The following is a 15965-nucleotide window of genomic DNA, read 5'->3' on the forward strand; positions in this document are numbered from 1 at the left end:
TGTAAAACATAGCAACGCAAAATGTCCTATGCTTATAACTAACTAGCTGTAAGTATGTCTTTCTCCTGTAGATGTCACTAGATGTACATGTGTGAGATGCAGTTTGCTTGCTTATATCCACCCAAAGTGTACTGCTGATTAAATACCTCAGCACTTCCACCTTCACTTTATAACTTTTAGGATTTAAAGGACTAATTTGGCAAAAAATAAAAAAATCCTCATTTTTTTTATCTTCCTTAATTTACCCCTGATGTATCGCTCAAGCAAGACATATTTAGTGTCCAAATTTTGCTTCTCTAGTGTAGCACTGCATATTTGAGCCTAACAATGATAACAAACAGAAGAAGTCAATAGACACCCAAATCTTTTCTGTAAATTTATCCCCAAAACTGCTCTCTACCTGCTCAAACTACATCCAGCTGTTAATTCATTAAGATTAATTATTATGAACTATAAAAGCGATCAGAACTGTGTAGCTCAGTGCTATGGTGATATCTTCAGTTTGAAAATTCAAGATAACAGTATTTATAAACAGAAGTGACAGAAATCACAGACGTAATCTGTAGTGTCAGTGTACCTAATGATGTGTGCATACAAAGAAGAGTTGAACAGGGCCAGATCATTCTATGGAAGCTACAAGGGGCCCCCGCGGGCAATGATGAGAAAATCTAAACAGCTATTTTGATTTAAGGTAGGATCTTTACTAGCTTCCTTGTTAGTAGTGATTTCAACACTTCTACTTCTGCTCATAAAGTCATCAGAGGTAAGACATAAATGAAAAAATTCCACACCTACTGTGTGATAAATGTTCTTCCTAATGCATAAGCATTCTTCAATGTTGCTATTGTTTCGTGTTAATTGGGAAAAAATGTGCCCTTTAAGCAGCAATGTGGCCAATACCATGGTTAGAATGCTACTGTCATGGTGCTGCAATTGAGTAGGGGAGTTGAAATTTGGTCACAGGATCTGCTGCATAGATGCCTACAGCATTCAGTTTTTGTTTTTTTCCCCCATTTTAATAGTTTACAGGAGGTTATACTATGTGCTAAAACACTTTGACAAGTCTTTCCAACCTTAATGAGACCTGAATGTGGTTTGACCAGTTTTGAGGATGTTTGGAAATTATGAGTTCCAATGATTATGGAAAAGATCTGTGTGTCTATTAACTTCTAGTGATTATTAACAAAGCAGCTCCAGCACTAAACTGAAGAGGCTTGACTGATTGACTACATCTGGACTAAGGGGAAAACTATGTACTTTTTTTGCCAAATTATTCCTTTAATGTTAAAACACTTGTGTACACTTCTTTTATAAGTAAAAAGCATTCTCACACAAGTTGCCCAAGTTACGAAATCTCCTGCCGAAATGAATCAACTTCTTAATTACCTAAAAAAAAACTGCTACATCCTTGTAATGAGAACTGCTTTAAGTCTTAGCTTACCTGAGGAGTTAGGACATGACATGAAGCCACTAATCTTTACTCATGTAACAGAGGAAGATAACAAACTACCTATTACAACATACCATCCACATCCCACTGTCTATGTGTGTGTGTTTGTTTCTGTGTGTGTGCATGAGAGAGAGAGAGAGAGAGAGAGAGAGAGAGAGAGAGAGATGTATATGTTTGTATGGTTTTGTCTCACCGCTTCCCACTTGGCCTTGGCTCTCTCTTCCTCAAACTTGGCATATTCTCGGCGGTCATGAATGGTCACTAGCAGCTTCCAAATTAGCAGAGCAGCCAACCCCAGCAGGAGAATGGAGCCAGCCACATAGGCCATCACCACCAAGATATCAGGACCCATAGGACATTCTACACACACACACAGCGTGCGAGAGAGAGAGAGAGAGCGAGAGAGAGAGAGAGAGAGAGATGCTATCAATCCTGTATACGTCATGCAAACTGACCAGCCATGTTCATTAAACAGAGGCTTCACCAACTACATGTATAATTTAGGTCAGTATTTATTCTGACTACTCTTTATCTTTCTTACATTCCATTCTTTTTGGGACGCTTGCTTTTTTTAAATAAATCTGCAGGGATATTTTTCCACAAAGGCATTTTCTGCTTCCCACAAGGTCTGGACTCTTGTGTGATCAGTCTGTTCTTCTGAGAACACCAGCAACTTCTTTGTTTGATTTGCAAATTTTCTTCTGTTTTGTCTTTTTTTCTAAATAATATCTTTCTGACAGCTACACATCCTTTCAGATCCATAATGTTAAGTGTCTTCTCACAGTTGAAGGATGAACAGAACACCTGTAGATTTATTACTAGTAGATTTTCTACTAGAGTAGATTTTCTCCTCCCTCTCAAAGATGAAAGCTTTAAAGAAGTGCTTATCTGATATTTGACAATTGTCAAATTAATTCTATTAATTTCTATGAGTTTTTGAATCTTCTGTTGTTTGACTTTTCTCTTCATTATAGATAGATAGATAGATAGATAGATAGATAGATAGATAGATAGATAGATAGATAGATAGATAGATAGATAGAAAGAGCTTTAATGATCCTGGAGGGAAATTGCAAAGTCCCAGTGGCAAGACAAACAATTGCACATAAACATATGCAGAAAAATAGAAATAAATCTAGACATGTTAAAGTACAAGAGAAATAAAATTAAAGTATGTCTATTTACATATTTACATGGCATATAAGACAGATTCGCTGTATTTACAAGACAGCAAGCATGGTATGAGGTAAACAAAAAGCACATATTGTAGACAAGTGATGTAAGTGAGTTGCATCAATATTGCAGTGTAAAGTGCATGGTGAAAAGTGTCATTACAGTAATTGTTGTGATATATTGCACAGTGTGTATTAATCAATCAGGAGATACAGTGATGTGGTTCAGCACAGTTCAGACAACAGAGGATCAGAACCTTCTCTGCAGTAAGGAGAATTGTGATAGAGCCTTACAGCAGTAGGTAAGAAAGATCTCACACAGCGCTCTTTAACACAACGCAGCTGTAACAGACGGCCACTGAATGTGCTTCTCCATTCATCCAGTGTAGCACGCAGGGGGTGTGAGATGTTGTCCATACACAGGAGTTGAATGTGTATTATTTAACAAAAACTTACTTTAATGGCCATTTTGACTGGAAATTAAACAACTTAAAGGTTATCTCTGAATTTGGCAGCACTGTATGAAAAAGGTGAGCAGGTCAATTTGACCTTAATTTTGACTCAAGTTGCTGAGAAGTAAGATCTAAGTGGCTTTGAAAGAGGGTTCATTATGGTGCCTCAGCTGGCTGGTGCTTCAATAGAAATGGTGACTAAAGCGATATTTGCATTTAGATCAATGAGAAAAATAGGAGTTAACAGGGCTGGTAATTGATGTTGAAAACAAACATTCAATGAGCGTGGTGCTCATGCATTAGTGCAGTATGTCAGGAAAGAAGAGCAGCAGTTCCTCAGGAGACTGAGAATGTCAATACAGGACCTAATCAGACTGCGTCAGGAAGACCTATGCATTCATAGTTATATGATGGAGTTCAGTGCATAAACCCCCGCATTGCAAAGATGAATGAACAACCGAGAGGTCAATGCTAAACATTTAGCACTGGTCTGCAGAGATGAGCAAAAGAGTGATGTGGTCAGATAAGTCATTCTTCACTAGGTGAGTGGGTGGCATGCAAGACAATGACAGTACACACCTAAATGCTTGACCCCTGTTATTCTCAGTCCAGAATATCTGTCTGCAGTTATAGGCTAGTTCTGAGGCCCAATGCAGACCAGGATTTTAAATGACAATTAATACAACAATGTAATAACAACGTCCCATGTTTTGACTACATTCTTTTTTCCAAATATTACAATATATCTCACACTTAACGTGAATCTTTAGGGCGTAGCTTCACTATGGGTTTGACACAACTGGTTACTGCACCACATAACATTCTAAATGGTTGCTGCTTGGCTTATTTCCATATATTCTGTCCAGAAGGAGGGAATTCTGACTGAAATCATGTTAATTTGATGCTGGACCAAAGCACTGAATCACTATAGATGTCTGATGTTAAAACTGTATTCATTTTACTTGTCGTATTGGCCATTGATTCAACACTGGAAAATCAATAATGTGAAACATTGATCCAACGTTGATTCAACAAGGAAACATAATTCATGTTTGACATGTAAATTTTTTAAAGCAGACAATATTACATATATTTCATATACTTATGTGCATGTATTTCAATATATTTACATACATGTGCATATAATGTATAAATACTAAGAAAAGGTACAGTTGAGCCTGTTTAGCACATGCTGTACATATAACCTCACATATACTGTACAAATATGTTTAATATGAGCAAATACATAAATGTATATTTTCTTCTTTATGGGACATTAGAGAGCTGGTTTTGCGCAGCATTAAATAAACATAGTTTCAGTCAAAGTTTGCTGTCTGGGCAGGGTTTGCATCAGCGGTTTGATGACATGTTTATCTTGATTATTTAAAAAAAAAAAATCAAATGAAAAAGGCATATCATTTTGCATGATGTAAAATTTCAGCCACACCAACCAGAGCCGGCTCTACCTAATAAGAGACATAAGCAGCTAACCACTTCTAGATTATTACTGTACCATTATCTTGTTTCAGGAAAGTGACAGGAAAATTAACTAGTTAAAAAAATCAAGGCTCAAGAAAGAGAGTACATATCTGGAGCTGAAAAACAGAAAAAAAGGAGAGAAAAAATATAAAGATAAAGGTATGTTTTTTGTAGTGTTATGCCATTATTTTTAGCTTGTATTTAAACAACAAAAAGTAGCAAATTTAGAAAAGTAGAAAGGCATTTATAACAGTAAAAAAGCAATGCTGTCACCACTGGCACCAGGATTAGATCCAATTAAGCTTAAAGTTAGCTGAGTAGCAAGAAATACTGCCGCCTGATATAGACCCCCAGATTGGGAGTGCTGAGAAAGTCATCCGTAATTTTAACTGTAACTTATTAGACCCTGAAACGAGCATCTAATCAAATCATCAGCAATAATTAGCCAGAACTAGCTAGTTGTAGATGTATGTCATTTAGGTGGCTTGTGGTAGTTATTGTTTTTAGTTTGTCTCCAATTGTATAGTACACCACCTTGCAAGATGAGGGGGCCCCAGAAATCCTGCATAGAAGCCCCAAAACACCTTCCCGTGTCCCTGAGTGCAGTTATCCTGCAAATTGTTCTGTGCTTGCCAATATTCAAAATCTTAGAAGCCTTTTATGCCTCAAACAGTCAGAAAATCCTAAATTTGAGTAATTTACCAGTAAAACAAGCTATGCTAGACACAGTATTCTAGATGGATACCAGTCAGATGGATACCACACACACACAAAAAAAATGTTTTTCTTCTTGAGGATTTTTCATTCCCCATTATTGGGTGCAGTTTTATTTCATTTATTTTTTGTCTCATATTCAAACTGTAAAACCTCTTCCTGTTGTTCAGTTTTCCACTGTCACTCATTCTCTCTTACTATCTGACACTCAGTTGTCAATAAATTGTGGACTTTCACTTGCAGTCCTGGTAGTGGTTTCAATAAAGTGAGTTTCCTGATTTATGATGTCTACTTTGAGATTAAGGACTAGTTTTAAGTTAAATATGGGTTTAGGCCTAAATGTTCCAAGATGAGCTAACCTGTTCGAACAGCAACAGCATAATAATAATAAAAAGTAATTTATCACTTAAATCAGTGATTTCTTTTTTGTTCCTTAATTAGAAATAATTTGCTAATATACAGTGTATTTTACTGATTACTAAGCTGTAGCGAGTCTGAACTCCAGTAATTTGGTCTAAAAACCAGAATTTTTTACTTATTTTAAACACCTATCAGAGCCTACTGATTACTAGAGTGGAACCAACTTATTTTAGGAGTTCTTCTGAAGTAAAATGATTCTGCTGCATGGACAGATAATTTCAGTAGTTTTAAGTAATTTTCTCGTCAAATTCAGTATTTGTGTCTTGTATTTTAGCTAAACTTTTTTTGCAGTTTACCTTTTTAGATGTGCAAGTGTGGGAGGTAGACACAGTTTACATTGCTGCTCTCAATAAGAATCTCTACGTTCTAGCCTTCAGTCTTCTTCAGAGAAGACTTGTTGTGTCATGCAGTAACAGCTAGTGCCTGTCTGTCCCCATGAACCAACGAATGCTCATAGCATCTAAAGAATAGTTTGTGCCATTAAATGCCCATCAGTGTCTCTCACCAGGTTCTTTGACTAGGTAGAGGATGGATTTGCCACTGATGTCTTCATAGTACTGGAAGTGATGAACACAGTTGTCATCTTTATAGGTGCAGTTCACCGCACTCTTCTCACGGAAGACTGGAAAGAGCAGAAGAGGGAGATAGGTCAATTATACAAAACCAAAAAGACCTGCAAGAATGTAGAGTAGTTAGAGACCTGAAAGCATGAAGGTGGTAACTAAGCAAAAATGGTTTGATATGCATGACTGAAGCGGCTCATATTAAGCCTGATTTCCTGTCACTCTAAAACCTTAACAAGCTTCCATTAAGAGATGAGGACTGACCGCAGTGACCATTTTTGTATCTGAACTATCCTGATAGAATTATTTGCTCATCTTCTGTCATTTAGTTCTTAAGAAAAGTGAACGAGCACAAGATGAATGCAGGTTTCATTTAATCCCCTTACAATAGTTTCCCAAAATATAATGGCAGTTCACTCACATAAAGCACCATTTCAAGCTTTCTGTCAACATATTAACACAATTCTAACCTTTGAATAACAATTTGAGGTACAATGACATGAAATAAAGGTTTCTCAAATTTATGTGTACCACAATTGTTGGCACCTTTAAAAGCCTCTTGTGAGTGAAATCTAACTGAAGTATAATCAGTTCATCTGAGTGGTTAGGAGCACTAAAATGGTTAGCCATGACTTCTTGTTTCTCTGGGGTATGAATATGAGATGACACTCTGGCCAGATTCTCCACCACTAAGAGAAAGACCAGAGAATACAGCGGTGTTAAGCGAAAATAGATCAGCAGTTTCAGCTGCACAAATCAGGAACTAGCTACAAGAAAATAGCTCAGCAGTTGAAAATGCCCTTTTCAGTTTAAAGTTACTGGAAATGAAGAAGCTGCTGGGAAGAGGACATATGTCTATACCAGGATTTCAGCAACACAAATGTTAAGAAGAGCCATTTTCTCCTTTCAGTAAAAATCAAACCACCTTGGGAGCTACATTTTATGTCCATTTTACCATCTTAGCTGGAAATATGTCTTAGAATGTGTGAATGTACTAGTATAGGCTAAAAATAAAATATAAACAATAATAAAAACTTTGCTTTGAGCTTTAGCTCAGCTATAGCTGCTTTTCTTGCATTTATAGCAGGAAACTTTGCCAAAAGCAGAACAGTTCATTGTAAAATGTCCCTGCGTTTAACTTTTTACGAGGGTTTTGCCGTTCCACCTTAAATGCCGTGCCTGAAGCGCCAGAAATAAGTCCATTTATCACCAAATTATCAATGTTTGTCTTAAATCTTTCTCTTTGTCTTTTCTCTTTACCTGTATTGCTGTGTGACCAGCACTCTGCGCACTGATCTTCAGGATTAAAGGTTAGTGAATTATTAGTTCTTTATTAACCTCTGCGTTTAAGACCATTTATTGCTAAAACTGTGTTATAACGTTCAGCAGAGCTTTATTTTATTGCAAAGGAGGATTATTTTTACCTGAAAATCTATTTCTGCAGTGGAGCTGCAACAGGGCAGTAAAAGAACCTAACGCAGCTCCAGAGCCGCATGTTACTGACCCCTGGTCTATACTGACCCCATGCACAGTGAGGAGGATGGTTTGAGTGGACAAAGAATCTCTAAAGATCCAAACCACCTCAAAATAAACACAAAAAAATGGTTCACTGAGCACAGAGTCAAGGTTTTTGCCATGGTCTTCCCAGCCCCCTGAACAAATCCCATAGGAAACCTGTGGTATGAGCTGAAGAGGAGAGTCCACAAGCATGGAATATTAAGGTTCTGGAGAGATTCTGTTTGGAAGGATGATCTTAGATTTCTCCAGTCTCATTACACTGCAGAAAGCATCATCTTGGCATGTGAAATGATGTTAAATCTAGTCAACACATCTAATATTCCTAATTTTATTATTGCTGTAAGCTTATTGTAAAATTATTCAGCTTATTTCTAGACATTTTTACTTGTTCTAAATGACTGTAGGAAGTCAAATGATCTGTCTATACTGGCAGATATATTTACTTAGTTTGAGAAAATTGCTTGAAACAAGCCATTTATCTGCCAAAACAGTGAGAATACAACTTATTAAAATTATTCAAAAGAAGAAAATATATATACTGACTAGATTTAAAATGACTTTACTTACCAAGATATCAAGATATCACTGCAGTACAAGCAATATAATAAAAGATTCTGAGCTGTTATCTTTGCAATGACAACAATAAATTATATTAAATAGTTTTGAGAAAAATATTTATTTCATTGTACGATTTAGATCATTCCTTTCTATTGTTTACTTAGAATAACATAAGAAATTAAAGAATAATCAATAAAGAATGTTTTTCAGTGGATGCTTTGCTCATGTTTACATGGGGTGCCAATATACACTGTACAGTCGTCAGAGACATGTGAAAATAAGGAGGTATGAAAGTATGTATTACCCAGCTCATCCACCAGTGTGATGTCATCTCTGCAGATGGTATTACAGCTATTCTTCTCAAACAGCGTTCCCCTCTTATAGTGCTTACACTCCACACAGTCCCTACACACAAGACCAGACATTACTGATGACCTGTTTAACACAGTAATCCATAACCTAATCCCAAAGATTTTTACAGTAATGTCATCTGCTTGCATCCTGTCATGTTTTTAAAGGCACATAGTTAAATGAGGACAATTTAAAAGAAATTTCAAGGCAAACAGGAAAACTGCACTGGTTTGTTAAACAAAACTACAGATTAATGTGACATACAGTATAATTCTGTGCATTTCATGTGTGTTATATCCATTTATAAATGGAATAATACAGGCTTACTGTGGTGAAAAACCTGAATCTTCTAGCTTATATATGGTGTGATCTACTTAGCTAGGTCAAAAACATGCAGCGCCCATTCGGTTTCATGTAGTTGTATGCAAATTTTTTTTGGGTGCCCCAGTCATCTTGTCATTTTTTAAGTAAAAATAGGTTAACGTCTTTAACACTTTAAATCACAAGTTACTGCTGTCCGGAATAAAGCCTCATATCTCCATTTGAGTTATTTTGCAGTTTTTGACATAATTTAAAAATACTTGTTATCCTTTACACTGTTTCACAATGATTGGTCCAAAAGAAATGACTTTCCATTGACTTACATAGTAAAGTTATCGGTTTGGAGATGTGAGGTGTTGTTCTCAAATTAATGTTTAACACATAAAATGTGCCCTGTGTAAAAGTAGTACATTTTATGTGTTTGCACATCTTACTTTTTCCCAATATGTCACCCTCACAAAAAATCATTTAGAAAAAAATCATTTAAGATATTTAAATTTATTATATGTAGAGGTTAACCACTATTTTCAAAATGTAATTTAACTAGTGGTATTTAGATTTCGCATACAACTGTATATTTAGACTTCTAACATGCAGTGAATGGCTGATATTAGAAGGCTAGTTAGCTCAGTATCATTATTTCCCATTTGGGTTTTGCTGACTAATGTGCTAATTTATACATATTTATACATGTGGTCACTGTCCAATGAAAAAGTGAAATTCACCAAAAATGGAGATGCTTTTTTTGACAGTGACAATATGCTTTAGAAACACTACATGCAGTTCTCCTTATAACACAACTGGCTAGGTTTCTAAATCTGAGCAAAAACACTGTCCCGACTTTTACTCCTGGAACAGCGCTCCAGTGCAATTCAATGCATTCAATGCGTAATTGTGCATAAAACTGCATTATGACGTTTTCTATACAGGATGTGTTACTTATTTTTCACATAGTAATCAACAAAATGTTGATCAAGGGTGCACAAATTTTGCATATCGCTGCTGTCGGAACAAAATCTCGTATCTCCATTTTTGATGTTTTTTAGTTTTTGTCATAATTTGAAAAGACGTGTTGACGTCTTTACATTGTGTGCAAATTTCATGATGAATGGACCAAAAGCAATGGCCCAAAATGACTTGTAAAAACTTCTGGTTCCATTGACTTACATTAAAAGTAAACTCACTTTTTGATGGTGCAGGAGTCGGGGCAGGTGGGACACTTCTCACAGGTGGCGCCATATGCTCCCGGCTGAGTGCACTCACACACCCCACACGTACAGTGACCACGCCCACTACACAGCAGGCCAATACTCCCCATACAGTTGTCCGTCCTCGTGGAGCAGTTACAGCTTTCACCTAACCAATCAGGGTTACACTGACAGAACCCACACACACAGTCGCCATGACCTGAGAAAACGCACGCGTACGCACGCGCACACACACACACACACACATACACGTATAAGCATAAGATTAGACATCATTTACACAGATATTAAAGAAGATAAATTCAGCATTATTCACAGAGTTACAGTAAATGATTACAACGCTTCAGAACAGCAGTGTTACTGTGGTGTTCTCAGCAGATGTGGGTAGTAACTAGTAATATATCAAAGGATTTTCGCTCTCTATATTCAATTCATGATACTTTCTTCTACTCAAGTATTTGTATACTAGGGAGTACAGAAAACTACTTTTCACTCAGTTGCTGCCATTCATATTAAGTGTTTAATCTCATTATGTTTTGTTGGTGGCTACATCTGTGCTGCTCTGTGACTTTGGAGCCTTATTTTAGACCAAAGAAAAACCCAAAAAGAGAAGAATAGCACTGAGACATGCTGGATTTACTAAGAAGTTCAACTGGTCCAGTTCTCTGTAAGTTACTCTCTAAGTAGTTTTTGACTGGATGCTTCTGTAGGTCTATGTAAGTTGTTTCTGTGAAGTTTTTACTTTTACTGTGTCATTATTTATATTTAAGTATCAATACTTTTGCTGTGTGCTGATGTTGGTTACTCTACGCATCTCTGGTTCTCAGAAACATCATCATTTACTGAACTCACCCCTTCACTGAGTGTAAAAGAGTCTTCTCTGAAAACAAACTGTTCACATTGACTCATCCATTGTATAAGTGCACTGAGTAAGTGTAATCATGTAACCCCTTCTTTATCAGAACACTGAGTGACTCATTTAGTCGGCAGCTAATCAGTAAGGAAACACATTATAAACACTATGTTTTTTTTTCTGTTGAAGAAGCAGAGGGTCCTTTCTTTTGGTCCATTCTTCATAAAATACAACACAAAAAGCACCAGGCATTTTCAAATTTTGCCTTTGGCTTTATTACAAAATATCACATATTTTGATGGTTTTCACTTTTTTAAGAACTTCAATTGTAGTTTTAGTTTTTGAATTAGAGCAAATATTACATGGGTTACATGGGCAACCACACTAGGGTTATTATGTTTATTAGATTTGAATTAGGTTTGACTTTTTTATTCAAAGATTGGACATTTTGTATATATATATATGTATATATATATATATATATATATATATATATATATATATATATATATATATATATATATAAAATTTAAATTTAATATGAATGCATTTTCATGGTTTTCATTTTCATTCAAAGACATCAACTTCTGGGTATTTTTGGTTTTGACCTCCACCTTTATGCTAATTGTGGCTTCAGTTTAGTTTTTTAGACTGCCATTTTTATTTTTATTATAGTTAATGAGCACATTTCTCCACAGCTAATTTTCATTTTACTGGTAGTGTTCATTAACAGTAATAACCCTGCACTTTAGCACATGGAAATAAAGTGATGTGATGAATGCTTGACTGTGTACATCAATTCTGTCAGGAAGTGCTTCACACAATGGTAAGGAGTCAAGTGCAGGTTAATACCAAATTCGGAGTAGATAACAACAAACAGAGGGTCAGAAAGCCAGAAAAGCAGGTCACAACTAGAAAACAAATCCAAAGGGGCAAATCCAAAAGACTAGTCAAGAACAAACAAAGTAAAAGATCAAAACGCCAGAAAAACCGAATCAGAAATACAAATGCTTGAGTAAAAACGGCCAAGTAAAAAAGATCAGAGGGTCAAGACAACATTTAAAATTCTGATGACAGGAACTTCCAGTGGCGGGAGGGGAACGGTCGGCAGCAGATGTGACAAATTCCATATGTACATCAGTTTTGTTTTTCAGTTTTACTAATGCTAAAATGTTACTATTATACTTTCAGCAGAGTTGGGTAGTAACTAGTAAAGTACTAATAGACTTTCCCTCTCAAATCATGATACTTTCTTCTACTCAATCATATTAACAAGTAAAGGAACCTACTTTTCACTCTGTTACAGTTTTGCCATATTTTGTATTTAGTTAATGATTATATGATGGAATATGATTTACTCATATGGACAGGGTGTACATATTTAATGCAAATTCTATACTTTTTCATTGCAGCATTTATTTTCACATCTAATAGACTGGCAGATGTTCTTATCCAGGATGACTTGCAAGCAAGGCCAGTGAGGTAACATATGTAGAGAACTTCAAAGGATTCCTAGCATAAAGACCAGAGACTTATCTGAGCTTCTTCAAGTACAGCTATAACTTACAACCACCAGCAGCTGTTCTAATTTAAGTGGCTCTAAAATATCTAAAAAAATATAAGTGTCTTCCTGTGTCAAACCACTCTGATGTTTGTCTAACTCTATCATTTCTGTTTCCTGTGTCAAGGCTTTGCACTTTTCTGGCCCTGTTGAAGGCTGAGCCTGAGTGCTTATCAAACAGTTACATCCTGTGGTGGACTGGTCGTTAAAACATTATCCTGCCAAATATCGTGCAGACAGAATCATCTGAGAGACAAACTTCCCTTTGGTTTCCTGACTTTCACTTTCATTTTTTGACTGTCTTTTGAAAGTTTCATGTGTGCCTGGGTGTGTAACTGCTGAGTGCAGAAGTGTGAAGCATTGTTATGCAATAAGTTAAAGAAAAAATGATAATCTGTTAAAAAGTTAAAGGGACAATATTGCAGAAGAACAAATTGGCCTCATTTTTTGAAATGAAAAGAGTTTGATGTAGTATTTAAACTTTTTTAACTGTTCACTCATCAGTCCTTACAGTATATGGAGACTAAGCTGTAAAAAATCATCAGTTTAGCCCCGCCCTTTCACACTGAAGTTGAGAAGAGTGTTTCAGCCTGGGCTGCTTTCTGAAAGAAGCACAATACATGGTGACCAGTCACAACACAGCTCAATCAATTTAACAGCCTGTTTAATTTAAGGGATAAAGAGAGGATTTAAACGCATTGTGACAGTTTTTTTGTTTTTTTAGGTTTTTGGTCTTTAAAAAATTATATAAAAATTATATTCCATTAATTTTGTTATCTGCTTTTCTTTGATTATTTCTTTGATATTTCTTTGATTCTCATCCATTTGCTGCTGGATTTTAAACTCTACAAACTCCTCCACTGCTCCAGCCGTGTACATGCCTTCTAGACAGACAACATCTGCATGTGTGTGCATCTACTGCTCCATCCATGTTGTCTATAGTGTAAACACCCTTACATGCATCGTGAATCAGAATGAAGGAACTTCCATAAATGACAGTTTTGGAAACCATCATTTTTGTAACATGAGGAACTTTCATTGCATCATGCATCAGCTCAGTTGTGGATGATCAAAAAGTAGGTTAAAATGATGCTTTAAGTTCTTATATCTCTGAGCTATAATTTTAGAGAGCAAGAATGTTGCACTGTATTCTTCATAACGCACCTAAGGGAACACACACACATACAGATGTAACTCCAAGTATATCAAATACATGTTTGTACATGTCCTCAAACTAACCCAAACACATCCATAGACATGCATGTATCCTTCAAACCACCACTAAGACATCTTGCTCACAAAACAAACTTGTGTCATAGACACTGTGCTTCATTATTTGGTAATATCCTGAATTTTATGTGGGAGCACAATGTCTTGGGAACATTACACAAGATCTGATGCACAGGTGAGGCCCTGGATTCTGATCCACAACTGTGCACAGACATGTTGAAGGGATGAGCAGCATTTCATAATCTGCTGTAGAATCACCAAGAATGGCAAGTAGGTTGGAGCATAATACAGGGCTCCAGTATCTAGGTATCTAGGCATCATCACCATATATGGTGGTGTGCTGTCAACTCTCTACAACATGTGTTGGTACTTGTTCCAGTAACAAGGTTTGGACTTCAATCTCAAAGCAGCTGAAATCTTTAAACACAGGCCTCAAATTCAAGTAATATGTTACAAAAAAAACCCATATTGTACCTTTTTTCTATGAGCATTATTGTGCATTTTGTTTTTTGCAAGATCATTTATAACTTATCTAACCTCTTTAACTTTCTTAGAAATGTTTTTGTTTCTGTGCCTTTAAGAAATAAATTTAAATGACATTTGTTCTGACTGGCTGCCCTGTATTGTGGCTCATTCAAAAGGCAGTCCTGAAACAAGCTGTTAATTAAAAAGAACTTCAGCCATTTCATACCGATGATCTTTTTAAGCTTATTTTGACACATTTTCTTCATGACCATCAAGAGCACCACAATATTCAATCACTTTCCCTACATCCCCACTTCCAGTTCCTCAGTTCAGTAGAGTGTGACATGGCCTTTCCAACGAACCCTGGTTTGCAGTGCTAACTTTTGGGGAACTGGAGATACAGACCCCAAAATCTCCCAAATTTGTATCTGACGCACCCTAGGCAGCCTTGACAAGACATTCCTTAACCAAAAATAAGAGTAACCAACTTTAAACTTCACAGGATTATAGCATGTTATACTCCCTTTCCAACAACACATTGAACTGAAGATAACAATGGTCAGTATCTGATTTTGAAGCAGTGTAGCTCAGTGGAAAAAAGTTAGAATGAGGCCAAACTCCACAGGTCAGCAGATCATGACGTGGCCTTTCTAACTAGCCCTGGATTGCAGGGCTCTGAGATATATCAACATAAATGTCTCGGATAATGACAAAATCACATGGCCAGCTAGTCAACATCAAGCTAAAAGCTTCACCACCAAGCAGTAAAGTCAACTAATCGACTAAGTGACTAAGAGACCAGTCTGTACAATCACAGTGGCCTGTGTATCTTGAACAGGTGGTCAAATGTAAACATGTTCATGGTTTACATGCTGATTTTGCACTGTTGTTGAAGCCTTAACACTGTTTACATCTTTTATTTCAAAAACTGTCTGGAAAATTATTTTTTTCATGATACAAGCCCTTTAAAATTCCACCCACTTCCCAACAATGATTCGTTCACCATGCAGGCCTCACCAGAGCAGAGTTGTCCTTTCGAACGGATGCAGTTGAAGTCATCACACTCACAGTATTTCCCCCACACCTTTCCAAAGTTATTTGAGTGACAGCTGCATTGGCCACACAGGCAGTCTCCCCGCCCACTACAGATGGGCGCCTGGGGCTCGGGGCTACAGCTGTCCGCCTCAGTGGGTTTGTGGTCTTCTTCTGTACACTCACAGTGTGGACCCAGCCTTCCAGCATCACATAGACAGACTCCACACTCCAGCGTGCCATTGCCGTAGCAGGCAGGGCTGGCGGGCTGGGCGGAGTCATGGCAGGCACAGTTGCAGGCATAGTCCACAGTGACTTGCAATGTGTCTTTAAACCCCATTGGCTTAATGTTGAACGTGCGGTTCTTCTCTTTAGGGCAGGCCCGCAGCGTTGCTTCCACATTGAACGACACCTGAGAAAAAGAGATAGAGAGAAAAACAGATGGATGGAGGAAAGCCCCTTTCAGATATAAAAACCAGAACATTCCTGGATGATCTTTTCCAATAATGCTGGACCACTCCTGCATGCTTTTTAATAAACAATGGCAGGTCAACAGGTCATACTGTTTGGCGATTTGATGGAAATATTATTTACTCACACATTTTAGAGACAGCTGGT

At 36.9% G+C, this 15965-nt stretch overlaps 1 protein-coding gene across 1 annotated transcript in view; it reads right to left on the reverse strand.

The window, feature by feature from the left end:
* Nucleotides 1–15965, reverse strand: part of itgb3a (integrin beta 3a) — a 32230-nt gene that overhangs the window by 1076 nt on the left and 15189 nt on the right. Inside the window, exons 10-14 of the mRNA XM_017686190.2 lie at nucleotides 15333–15759; nucleotides 10183–10405; nucleotides 8631–8731; nucleotides 6193–6309; nucleotides 1644–1810 (exon numbers count right to left, since the gene is read on the reverse strand). Of these exons, the coding sequence (XP_017541679.1) occupies nucleotides 1644–1810; nucleotides 6193–6309; nucleotides 8631–8731; nucleotides 10183–10405; nucleotides 15333–15759 (1035 nt within the window). The remainder of the gene's footprint in view (nucleotides 1–1643; nucleotides 1811–6192; nucleotides 6310–8630; nucleotides 8732–10182; nucleotides 10406–15332; nucleotides 15760–15965) is intronic.

The sequence above is a fragment of the Pygocentrus nattereri genome, chromosome 14, assembly GCF_015220715.1.
Source record: "Pygocentrus nattereri isolate fPygNat1 chromosome 14, fPygNat1.pri, whole genome shotgun sequence".
In the NCBI taxonomy this organism is placed as follows: Eukaryota; Metazoa; Chordata; class Actinopteri; order Characiformes; family Serrasalmidae; genus Pygocentrus; species Pygocentrus nattereri.